Here is a 12,574-nt window from a genome sequence, read left to right as displayed (position 1 = left end):
GCTCCTGCTTTTAGTCATAAAGGCTGTTAACTGCACCCTGAAGGGAACATCTCAGCCACTTAGCAGGGAACAACTGTACTAGAAGGACGCTGAGTAGCTTGGATAATCATTAGGGAGGGACCAGATTGACTACAGGCTGAGAGCAGGAGGAGGGGTGCTGGGCAGCCAGGTCACAGCCAAGGGCAGCTGGTCTAGGCACCGTGCCCATTGGAGGCACACACTGGATGCTGCTGCAGGCCCCGCAGAAGGAATGCTGATCTGTCTTTGTGTCTGTGTATCAGCAGTTCTTGTGTGTCCAGGCCCTACTTATGGGGCAGGTCCAAGATTTATCTAGCCTTTTCTTTCTTAGTGAGGGTCAGGCCCGATCTCTCCCCAGGTCGCACACATGATGGGATTGTCCTCAAACGTGGCGATGAGTTCACGGCCTCAGTGGTTTCCCTCCATGGAGATGTCCGTCACACAAGACCAAGGATTGTTAGGATTAAATAGAACAAAACATGACTCAGTCATTGTCAAAAATTTACTCAAAGGGCTAAAGGGATGGAATGTATCCCAGACGGTAGATCCAGGCTACAGTCTGAGCTGCTAGCAGTTGTTATATTCATTTAAGAAACACTTGCCATGGGCCAACAGGGTACTTATGGACATAAAGTTTTAAGAGGTGTCACACACAGCGCTCACTACAGGTCAAGCCCTGCTCCGGATTCATTGGTTCCTCCCAGAAACCCATGATCTCTGCACAAAGTGTCCCCGATTTACAAGCACACAGAGGGTAACGAGCCCAAGATCACGCAGTAGGAACTGGCAGAGCTGGGATTTGAGCCCAGTCACATGGGTGCAGGACCTTAAACTCTGATTGGCATTGATTTGTACCTTATATTCCAGAAAGATAAAGCATCAATATTTTTTGAACACCAACAGTCTGACAAGGTGTCTTATTACCTCTGTTTCATTCCATCTTCAGAGATACTATTACTGTCATCCCCATTTCACAGATGATGAAACTGAAGCACAGAGAGTACATTATATTTTTAACTCAGAGCCACACAGTTACTCCCTGACAGAGTCTGGATTTCAACACGGATCTGTCTCCCCCAGAGTTCAGTAGCTAAAAGAACCTCAGGAAATGCTGAGCCCCTTCCCTCTTCTCTCAGATCCAGAAACCAACCACACAGACAAGGGTCACACGGGTCAGCCATCTGCACCGGCACCCAAGGGAGATAGCCAGGTGCCTGAGACCGCAGGAGGGAATGGCCCCAACTCTCCCCACTCAGAGGACTGAGGAAAGGCAATCCCTGATGTTTCCAAGAAGCTGGTCTAGGAACACAGAATGGAAATATCTGTGTCCCAGGCTCTGTTCTGGATGCGGCTCAGGCCACAGTCTGGAGGGCATCAGCTGGAGTCGTCGTGTGCAGAGGAGCCTCTGGCCACTGCCCCAGGAGACAGGGAGCCCAGGCCAGGCAGGGAGAAAGCAAAGGGCCTGAGGCTTTGGCATCGAAGGGGGCGGCTTCTCCATCACCTGTGTGTGCTAAAGGGCTAGGGGAGGCCCTGGACACTAGGTAGGTTGGTTTGGGAAACACAGCTCACCCTCCCCATCCAAGCTGATTGCATAGCATCACTGACGCAATGGACATGAACTTGAGCAAGCTCCGAGAGTTGGTGATAGACAGGAAAACCTGGCGTGCTGCAGTCCATGGGGGTCTCAAAGAGTCAGACCCCTGAGCCCAAGGTGCCTCCCTTCTCTCTGCCTTTGGAGACAGGGCTGTGTGGGCATCTCTCAGCTCCTCCCCCAGCCTGTCTGCTTTGGAGGCAGAGCAGATGTGACTGTGAATCCAGTCGCAGACCCAGACCTGCCTCCCTTCACTCTGGGCTTCTGTTTCATCTTCCCCTGCTTATGGTCAGCTCTCTGTATGTCCAGCAGGAAGGAATTTACTTTTCCTAATGGAAACACAAGCTCCCTAAATAAGGCAAGAGTATTCTGGCTGCTCAGCTGAATTCTGAAGAAGTGAAAGTCAAGAATGTGCGGAAACAGGGAATCTGGGAGACCTCAGATATGGCCGTGCCTGGAAGCAGTTTGTGTTTTGCATTGAATTGCAGCAACTAGTCACTTGATTCTTATAGAACTGGGTGGTGGGCAACATTCTTTATCACACAATCTATTTGTTTCCATCGTAATTCCAATCAACGTTTGCAGGACTTCCCCACGTCAGGTGAGAATGTCATTCATACGCCGCTCAGTGTGCAACTATTCATCTAGTCCTGGTGACAGCAGCCGAAATCCTCTGGAACAATTGTCTTATTTGTCTGTCAGGCTCTTGGAAATGGCCCCTACCTGTTGCTTCTTCCCATATCTTGAGTCACCTTATTATACTCATGGATCTTATAAAACATATTAGGTCACCTGGTCATTATTGTTTTTATCAGAGGCTCAATGCCACATTTCTTAATGCAGGAAACAATGTTCTTGTAAAATGGCAGACTACAAGTAATACAGCTAGCGACATTACTAAAGTCATAGGGAGACAGTGTCATATAAAGTCACAAGGCTGGGCTTAGAAGAACGAAAATCGATCTTTCTATTGGGTCAGGTATCTGCCCTTCTGAAGGTCTGGTTAACACATACTGCAGACACACACTGCACACTTCAGGGCAGGGTGGAGGTCAAAATAGGCAGAGAGAAACTTTGTTTAAAGTTTTCTTGTCTTGTCTTAAAATATGAATTTTATTTCATTGCTTCTTAAGATTTGCCGGTCATGGGAACCACCTCCTGGAGCCCTGTCCATCCACCCCACCCACCCGCGAGTGAAGAACTCATGCTTCATCCAATATAGGAGCGAGGGGCAGCAGCGGGGGGCCTTCCCTTCCCCTCCCCCACAGCTCTGCTTGCCTGGGGCCCCTCTGGTCCTGCTGACACCATGATGCTGGGCTTTGAGGCTTTGCGGCTGGAAACAGGAGACTGAGAATAGTATTGGTGACTTCCTGGCCGCCAGTTATTATAAAGGCTGCTGGTCCCAATACATGTGTGACCACAGACATACAGGCACACACACAGGCACACGCACACACTGGGCATACACGCAGCGACACACCTTTAAATACAGTTCCGGGGTCAGGTCCTTTAAGAGCTAAAGGGACAGAAAGTCTAGTGTTGGGACACAACTGCTAGTTGTCTTGGGCTGGGCCATGCCCCCAGGACCCAGGGAAAGGTGCGAGTGTGGAGACATTGGGAAGGGATCCCAGAGATGGGGGCTTTCATGAATCTGCTCCATCCTCCCCAGCTCGGAGAAAATTTGAGGCAATTAGCGTATGTCAGGTTTGAGGGTTTTCCCTTTTATCTTTGTGTTGAGGTTAAAAAAGAGCATTACAGTTGTAGGAGAAAGGGCAAGGCTTCATCTATGACTGATAACAGGGTTGATGGTATCCAGAAATTCCAGAGAATCAAAAAATCCATGTATATTTACATTTATCTAGATCATATTATGTGTGGGTCCTGGAGAAGCAGGCACCAGCATTAAAAACAGCTGACACATAGAAACACATGTCTGTGCAGCGCAAATTCAAGCAACACAGTTTCCTCGACTGTGGCATCAGCAATACCCACCCATCCAACACCACCCATCAACAAAGTTTTGAAAAGAAACTTTCCATGTAAAAATATAGTCACCCAGTAATTTTTGTCCTTGAGACAATAAAAATAAAGAAAAATAAAACACCCAGACTAACATCCCCTTTAATGCTGGCAGTGGCGATGCCCTTCTCCCTGCAGAGGCAGGACCTGCTGTTTTGATCATTAAGGCAGGAGGGTCACACCACTGCCCCTCACCAACACTGCAGACAGCAGTCTTCAAGACTCTTAGTCCCTACAATAGCCTACAATAGCCTCACAGGCCAGGTGCTCAGTGTCGGCCTCATCAAGCAGCAGCTGGATAGGACGGCCACAGCCAGCCGCTGGTCCCAGGCGCCCACCGAGCAGGTACGTCTGTTGCTGCAGCTCACGTCACTGGACCGCTGGGGCTGCCCATCCAGCTTCTTGTTGAACTGGTGGAGCTGACAGAGGATCAGAGCACTAGGGCAGAGGAGCACAGAGAGCACCGTCTGCTCAGACAGGATACAGGTAGGGAACAGAGCTTTTTGTCTTTGACTCGATCAAACCCCTTCACTATGAAGTTCACAGCTCCTTCCAGCAGGAAGCATACGAAGTACACAACCACGAATGTAGTGCTGGCTGTTGCTGACACTGGTGGGGGGTGCTGATGAAGGCGATGATGAGCCAGTCAGCATAGTTCTCTGGCCTCCTGAGCAGGCCTGGGAAGGCTGGCTTGAACCGACCATGCCTCCAGGCTGGATATGATGCAGAACGCTTCAGTGGCATAGAGTACAGCTGCCACGAAGGCAAATGCAGTGGCAGTGATGACCCTGTTTCCAGTGGAGCCTGGAGACAAGAACTTGATGTAGGTGGTGCCAATGATGATGGACGTTCAGAGGCAGGAGATGGAGAAGTACAAAGCGTGGGTGCAGAGAAAGCCATCTCAGGAGAAGGGGAGGCGGGAGTGGAGCCCACAAATATCCCCTATGAAGATGGTGAGGGTCACGCTGAAGCAGATGCACCAGATGAACATGCGCCGGTTAATTCTGCCCCCCTCACTGGCCCCCAGCGAGAAGGGCACACTGTGGAGAGCAGCTGCCCCAGTGGAGGCAGAAGCCTCGATGGGCTTGGTGCCCAGGCCTGAGGACGGGCACATGGTGAGCATGGTGGTCAGGCAGGTCACCGGCACCGGATTGTAACCTTGCCTGTTTCTCAACCAAAGGCGTATGAATCCTTACACAGAGTCTGCTGTTCTGGTTTCAGTTTTACTTGGCCAGTTAAGCTCTGTTTCTGCCTCAATTCTTTTTTCTCTAGAAAATATACAACCACTGATCCCTCGAACTGATGTGCTGATCTGAACAAAGTAAGGACCACATTTACGTTCTCACCCTAGAAAGGCTTCTGGTGGTTACTGCAAGGTCCCTCAAAACAAAAGCACAATGCACCCCTGGCATGCAGCCTGCAGCCGTTTCCTGCTTCCCTCCTTGTATTAATTCCGGCTGAGCCTTGCTGTGCTGGGAGTTGAATCTTCTGGGCAGTAAAACACCCTCTTGCCAGCTTCCGTAAGATAAAGCTGCTTTTCTTACACCCAAGACTTAGCTGTCTGTATTGGCTTCTTCAGCAACAAGCAGCTGGGCCTGACTTGAGGGACAATGTTGAGCGTCCAGGCAGGAGTCAGGTCCCCACGTCTCCAGCCCATCCCTCTCTTCCTGGAGAAAGGAGCAGAGTGCCACTGGGAAGATATGGTGGAGTGCCAGCTAGTCCCAGCGAGGATCTATAGGTCTTTTCCAGCAGCTGCCGAACTGCTGGTTTCAGGAACTTGCCCTGTCCCTCCCCACGCCTTGCTACCAGTGTGCTTTCACTTTCTGTTAAAAGATAAAAACTGGCCTCTGAAGGAGCACCGAGCTCTTGACTGAGTGAGTAGAGGGGTGTGGGTCCCTGGAGCCCCCCTTCCCACCTGTTAGTGTATATTCTTTGCTGTTTGGAACTCTGGGGCCAGTTGGAGACTGCAGAAGTGGGAATGGCTTGTTTGTGACTCTGTACCACTCTCTTCCCAAGGAAGAATTGCTTGTTTGTTTTTAAATCTGTTCTGGGGGAGCCACTGAAGTGGGGGGAGGGGACCTACATCCATCCCTTCTACAAGTCCACTGGCACGCGTCTTGGCAGATGGGCAAAACTAGAGGCATTGTTGCAGGAAGAGGGACCCTTTCCAGGGCCCCAAACTGGGCTCTTGTCTAACACTCAGAAATGAATTGCCGAGGAGACACATGTGCTGAGAAAGGAAGAGATTTTTATCGGGAAAGGGTGCCGGGGCGGAGAGCAGGAGGGTAACGGGACCCAGGAGAATAGCTCTGCCACATGGCTCACAGTCTTGGGTTTTATGGTGATGGGATTAGTTTCCCGGTTGTCCGTAGCCAATCAATCTGACTCAGAGTCCTTCCTGGTGGTACACGCCTTGTTCAGCCAAGATGAATGCCACAGAGAAGGATTGCCAAATGTAGTCGGACACGTGGTATCTCCTTTTGACCTTTCACTAACTCTTCTGGTTGGTGGTGGCCTATTAGTTCCGTATTTCTTACCGGGACCTCCTGTCGTAAGACAGCTCATACAAGGGGTTACCGGGGTTCCTGGCCAGGGTGGGTGGTTGTGTCAGTGAGCTTCCCCTAACAGTATGACCCTGGAATCAAGAAAAAAAATGGTTTTCTACTCTTAAACAACCTCACCCGTGTATGCTTTCAGTTGTAAAGACATTGGTTCCTGCATCGATCTCTAAATGATTCCAGTATTTTGCAGTTGGAGCTCTTTTGTCAAGATCTGGTAAGTGGGAGGGAACTCCATGCGCAGGTCTTCCTGTTACTCCATAATAAGGATTCTTCCAACAAGGGCACTAAATTAAAGGCAAAAAGGAAACAAAACTGTGAAAAGCCTGCCGCGTTCACAGAGGAGTCTGCAGGCAAGGGAGGGGGTAGAGGGGGTCAGCTTTCTAGGGAACTGAATCCGCCCCAGCTCTGGGTTCCAGTCCTGATGCCCGAGGCAGGCGCTGCCAGGGCATCTGTGCCCCTCCCCCCACTCCAGTCCCCGGAAGGAGGAGGGGTTCTAGTGTGTTGGGGGACACAGCCTTAGCGTCACCACAGTGTGAGGAAGAAAGAAGGTCTGAAGCAGTCTCTCCTTTTAAGACGCGACAGATCACTGGATTTGGCCAGAGTGTGTCGCCTGGGAGCTGGGTGGGGAGGGGATGCCCCAGGGGTGCATTTCCACTGAGAAGATTCCCTGCAAGAGGTTTCAGTGCAGGAGAAGAGTCAGTGGCTGACTCTTCATACAATCTTTTTCTCACCTCAGACCTACTAAACTGGAAAAAAACAAATCCTCCAAGTTGATCCACAAAAAAAGGTGGAACTGTTCATTAGTATTATTTTCAAACCACCGTCCAACATGGGCTGATGCACAGACGTGAGTGATGATTGTGTTCACAGTGGAGGAGCGGCACCTCGTCCCAGACAAAGCCCAGCACTCATCTCTCGGTATTTGGCTTCTTGAGGGATGACCGGACAAGCCAGAATTCAGTAACATGGGACAAGCTAAAGGGCCTCCAGAAGCTAAAGAGGCAAAGTGGGACGCTCCCCTAGGGCATCAGAGACAGCACTGCCCTGCTGACACCTTGTTTCAAAACGCTGACCTCCAGAACTGTGAGAGAACACATTTCTGCTGTTTTAAGCCACCAGGCTTGTGAGAATTGGTTGCAGATCTAGGAAACCAGATTTAGTTTCCAGATATGAAAAATATATTCTTTGTCATATTTTTTTAAAAAATTCTCAGAAAAACTTGCTGACCTCCTGCCCTAGAGCATGGTGGTCACATGAACCCCAGGATCCATTGTCACATCCTGTGTCCCCCAGTGTCTGAGACTAACAGGAGAGGGTCCACTGATGCCCAGGGAGCCAGGAGGGAGGGAAATAAGGGATTGGAGAGCACCAGGATCCCTGGAGAGGACCAGCTGCACCTGTCTGGGGGGTGGAAAAGCAAGATGCTCTGGGAAGACGTGGTCTCATGTTTACAAAACAGGAAAAACGGTACAGATACTCCCGACAAACATGTATGCATGTATGTACACACATGTATGCATGTGTGTATACACATGTTGACATGTGATTTTACAGCATTTGAAATGAATCGAAGGCTGAGGTTGAGGACATGGATGCTCCCTGCATGGAGGTGTGGACGCTCCTGTGAGTAGGCAGGAAGCTTGGCCATGTCGAAGATGGGAAACCAGTCACAGGAGAGATGATCATAGTCCTGCTTTATGTCAATTATCCATGAGAATGAGAGAAATACAGAGAATATTAAACAGAGATGAGAATGGAAAACAATATAAAGAAAAGAGGCTAGCAGCTGATTATCTCCAGCAACCCCACTGCCAAGGGAACCAAAACAGGCGACAGTGTATCTCAGAGGCTTGAAAAGGAGCTGTAATCCGAATTTTCACGTGAAATTAAAACCATGTGCAGCCACCAAACACTCAGGAGAGAAACAGTAATGCTAGTGATTCTCCATCATTTTTTCATGAAGACACTGATGGAAAACTGAGCACATCGAGAGTCCCCCTGCAGTGCACACTGGCTTGCAGCCCCTGATCTGCAGCAAATCAAGCTGCTCGTGCTGATGTCCAGAGTGCGGCAGGGCCTTTTGGGTCCTCTGTGAGGGGGGCGGTGAGGTAGCTGGCAGGGATTGAGGGTTCCATGTGACAGGCCCTCTGATGAACCCGGCACATGCTTTTATTCATTTAATTGACCCAGAGTAGGTATAGAGACATTGAACAGGGGGGAAACTGAGGTTCTACTGAGTAGCTTGCCATGATCACCCAGCTATGAAGGCTCTACTTCTTGTCACTCTGAGTGTCCATCTCATCTCACCCTTCTCTGCCCTTCTGGCCCCTCGTCCTTCCTTCCTCTGTTCCGGCCATGACCTTCCCGGCTCACCGTCTTCCAGTCCACATGCCTGGCTGCTGGGCAGGCAGGGCTTAGCCACATCCAGGCTGTGCTCTGACAGGGGCACCACGTCCAGGCTCACAGAGAGGAGGAGGGGCTTCTGGGAGACTCAGACAAACTTCCACTTCCTGCTTTCCAGGTGGGGGAACTGAGGCCCAGAGAGGGCACAGGCCTGACCCAGGGTCACGTGGTTGGAACCCCCATGCCTCCTCTTCTCCATATCCTCTCTCTGATGCATTCAATGGGTTCAAAGCATTCAAGTTGTCTCTTAGTCTTAGGTGGAATCTCAGGGTGAGTTCAAGTCATTAAACTGGGATCAAACTAGGGTATAGAGAGCATGACACTCCCTCCCTCCCTCACAGCAGTGCCCCTCCCCACCCTGGCAGTGCCCACTGGGAGGCCCACAGGCTCCAGGGCTCCACTGACAACTGGGGCTCAAGGAGCTTTGTGAGTCCAGGGAGGGTCTCAGGTTTGCTCTGTGCTTCTCTTTCAGCCTCATCTTGTCCCAGGATTTATTACAGCAAAGGTGACAAGGCCCCTGATGGCAGGAAGCTGGCTGGGGCTCAGGGTGCTGGCCCTTCCGCCCTGGGGACCTCTCAGCAAATAGTCCCTTGGAAACAGGGCAGCTGTCCTTGAGGAGGGGGCGGGCTGGGAGAGGCCTCACTCCCCCACACTGGACCCTGGAGGAGCCCCTGAGTGAGCAGGACTTCAGCCCTGGCTGGCGGGACTGTCTTGGGCAGGTGACCTGGGCAATTCCATGGTCTCCAGGGTCCCTGCCACTCTGGCCACGTGTCCCTGTCACAGCCCTGAAGCCCCTTCAGGCCCCTGTTCTCCTGTCTCAGTTCCAGTCCAGGCCCCTCCTCCGTGGGAAGGTTGGCTCCATGCCTGCATCCCTTCTGGGTCAGAAGACCTGTACTGGGCTGCCTCAGGGCCACTGGGACTCTGGAATCCCCGCCCCCCCTGCCCCACTGTCATCTCCACTCTGCCCACCCCACCCAGTCCCGGGAGCATTCTCAGGTCTATCCCCTCCCAGGGGTCCTGCAGGGGCCTCCTCTTTCAGCTCCTGCCCTTAAAAGGGAGCCGATCACCCGTGCATCCTCACCCCCTCCCCGGGATACCCTGCAAGGCCCCCATCAGCATCAAACACAGCATCCTTGTTCATTTCCAATCCCTTGGTTCCCAGGTTGGAAGCTGCTAACCAGTCTCCCAGGCCAGGAAAATCCTCACTCAGGTAGGACTACTTTGTAGATTTTTCTGGCCTCTTACCTGGATGGCAGCTTTGAAGCTAAAAAAAATCAAACATGATGTCATCAGCTTATTCTGTGGTTCTTCATGATACCACCCCAGAGTCATGTTGGGTGAGGGTCTCCTTTCCGCAGTGGGAAAGGGTCACATGTTAAGGCAATATGGGGAGGAGGGGTGGGAATTCAGAACACTTCCTACTTCCCACGTCATCTGGTCCCCACGGCCTTGCTCTCACCCCATGGCTCCTCCCTGTTCACCCTGGAGCTGCCCTCCTCTGGGTGGGGCTGTGTCCCTCAGACGGCAGCTCCTGCTAGTGATGCTGCACGGAGGACAGGCCGGGACTCGCGTGTCTTCAGATGCTGTGGAAGGAGACTGAGGGCCGTGAGGGTGGATCCTGGGTCCCAGAGCCCCAAGCCTTGGTCCTGGCCTCCAACCCATGGACCCTGCTGACATGTGGGCTGTAGAGCAAAGTGCTCAAACCCACAGCTTTAGCTGTGTTTTCTGAGTTCCCTCTTCCTAGTCATGCATGGATCAAATGAAAGCATTTGATTCCTTGAGCCTTAGTTTTCTCATCTATAAAATGGGGTTAACACCAAATCCACAGTCTCTTTTCTGAAACCCTTGGGTCAGATATGCTCCAGAATTCTACATTTTTCAGTTTCAGACAAGTGACATGGAGCATCTATTCTATATGACACAATATCCCACTGGGGTCTCGAAGTTCCTTGTAATCAAATACATTAGTTTTTCTACACTTGCACTTTTGAGCACTCATAATACATAAAATAAATGAAGATCATAAATTATCCCAGATATGTTCAGGTCAAATTCTGCTACCAAATGAATTTTTAAAAATTTTTGTTCAGTTTTCAGAGGCTTGAAGGTTTGGGGTTGCAGATAAGGACCATCCTACCTTGCGTCTCTATGGATAATGGGACACAGCCCAAAGAGATGTAAAAAATGCTCATGGTTGAGGCCTGACCCAACCCAGCTGTGAGGTTTGGGATAAGAGAAGTCTCCTGACAAGGCCAAGGGTGATGGATGGAGAGAACCATTTGGAGCGGCTGTTCTGTTACCCAAGTGTCTGAGCCTTCCAACTCCACAGATCCTGAGCCTCAGCCCTCATGGGGCCCTGAGCCTTTTCCAGGCGTCTGACACAGTCCACCTGCGGAACTGGATCTTTCTCTGGTGGGTCCTCAGGGAAGACCACTGCTGGACTGGTGACCGTGACCTGCCTGACCATCACAGCACCATGTCCACCCGGTGGACATCCCCAGTCGGTGACTTCGTGATTGCCATGTGCTGCCTCTTCCGCCTGCCGCAGCTCTTCTGCACCTGCGTGGCCTTCTCGCTTGTGGCCGACATGGGCTTTCTGAGAGGGGCCATAGGTAACTGGGCCATGTCCTTCTGGTGCGTCTGTTTCGCCGTGACCTTCATGATTGCCGTAGTTCAGTATTGCAGGCGCAGGTCCGGCTTTCCTTTCTTCTGGTACAACATCTGCGTCACCTTCGCCTGCTACGCTGCCCTCATCTGCCTCTCAGCCTCCATCATCTACTCCATCACCTACGTCCAGTTCGTGCCTTATGGTCCTTACCGGGACCGGGCAATCGCCGCCACTGCTTTCTCCTGCATCGCGTCTGTGCTGTATGTTGTAGAAGTGGCCGGGTTGTGGGCTTGGTATGATCTCAAGGAGATCTTCTTCTATGAGCACACCATGCGGGCCCTGCTGAAGGTGCTGGAGACCTTCGTGGCTGGTGTCATCTTCGCCTTCCTCAGCAACACCTCCCTGTACTTGCACCAGCTGGCCCTGGAGTGGTGTGTGGCCATGTACTCCATCTGCTTCATCCTGGCAGCTGTGGTCCTCCTGCTGGACCTGGCTGAATGGGAATACGTGCCACCCAGGCCCTTCTCCATTTTCCAGCTAGTGCTCACCCTGCTCTCCATCCTCCTCTACGTCAGCGCTCTGGTCCTCTGGCCGCTCTATCAGTTCAGCGAGGAGTTCGGCGGACTGCCCCAGCGGTTCATGGACGAGAGCTGCGTTGATGGGCTGTCCTACGACATGTGCGCCTGGGACCAGCGCCTGGCTGTGGCCGTCCTGACAGCCATCAACCTGCTGGTTTACGTGGCCGACCTGGGGTACTGGGCCCGCCAGGTTTCTGTAGGGACTGAGGGTGTCTCCAGTGCTCCTGATTCTGTCCAGTCCCATCCGGTGTCTTCACAGAGTGAAGACATCCTGTGACGTCCTCTTCCTGGCTCCCCTCTCTCCCTCCTCATATCCTTCCCCATTCATCCCACTCTCTTTATGTTTCCTTCCCTCCTTCTGCTGTGTCTCCTTCTTCTTTTGTTGCCCACGTCCTGTTTTGCCTCTTTCTCTTGCTTTTCTCATCTTTTTTATATTTTTTGTTTTTTGCCCCTCTTCCATTTATCTTTGGCTTTCTCATCTCCTGCGTCCTTGCCACCTCCTCGCATCTTCCTTCTTCTGATCCATCAGGACCTGAGACTCCTTCCTTCTCTGCCCACCACCCCCTCTCACCTCCTAAGGTGCTGACTCCGCAGTGCACAGCCCTCTGTGCAGCTGTTCACACCCTGAGCCTCCGGAGGGGCCTCATTGCCAAAGCATGTCTGTCCCCCTGGCAGTGCCTTACTGGTGTGGTTGGGGGAGTTTACGGGGTGTGGGCGGGTAGGAAGGGATTGGGCTTTTTTTCTCCCAGTGGAGCAACTGTATAGCGCACCTCCCCTTTGAGTTAAAAAAAGATCT

At 51.7% G+C, this 12,574-nt stretch overlaps 1 protein-coding gene across 1 annotated transcript; it reads left to right on the top strand.

The window, feature by feature from the left end:
* The first annotated feature begins 10,865 nt into the window (after positions 1 to 10,865).
* LOC138095359 (myeloid-associated differentiation marker-like) lies at positions 10,866 to 12,238 on the top strand. Its single transcript, XM_068991412.1, has one exon. The coding sequence runs from the start codon at positions 11,069 to 11,071 to the stop codon at positions 12,053 to 12,055; it is 987 nt and encodes a 328-aa protein (XP_068847513.1). The 5' UTR covers positions 10,866 to 11,068; the 3' UTR covers positions 12,056 to 12,238.
* The last annotated feature ends 336 nt before the right edge of the window (positions 12,239 to 12,574 follow it).

Source organism: Capricornis sumatraensis, chromosome 19 (genome assembly GCF_032405125.1).
Source record: "Capricornis sumatraensis isolate serow.1 chromosome 19, serow.2, whole genome shotgun sequence".
Lineage (NCBI taxonomy): Eukaryota > Metazoa > Chordata > Mammalia > Artiodactyla > Bovidae > Capricornis > Capricornis sumatraensis.
This window is presented reverse-complemented; position numbering and strand designations above follow the sequence as displayed.

What these genes read in the sequence shown, in the direction of transcription:
- LOC138095359 (XM_068991412.1), top strand. Translation starts at nt 11,069, where the DNA reads ATGTCCACCCGGTGGACATCCCCAGTCGGTGACTTCGTGATTGCCATG.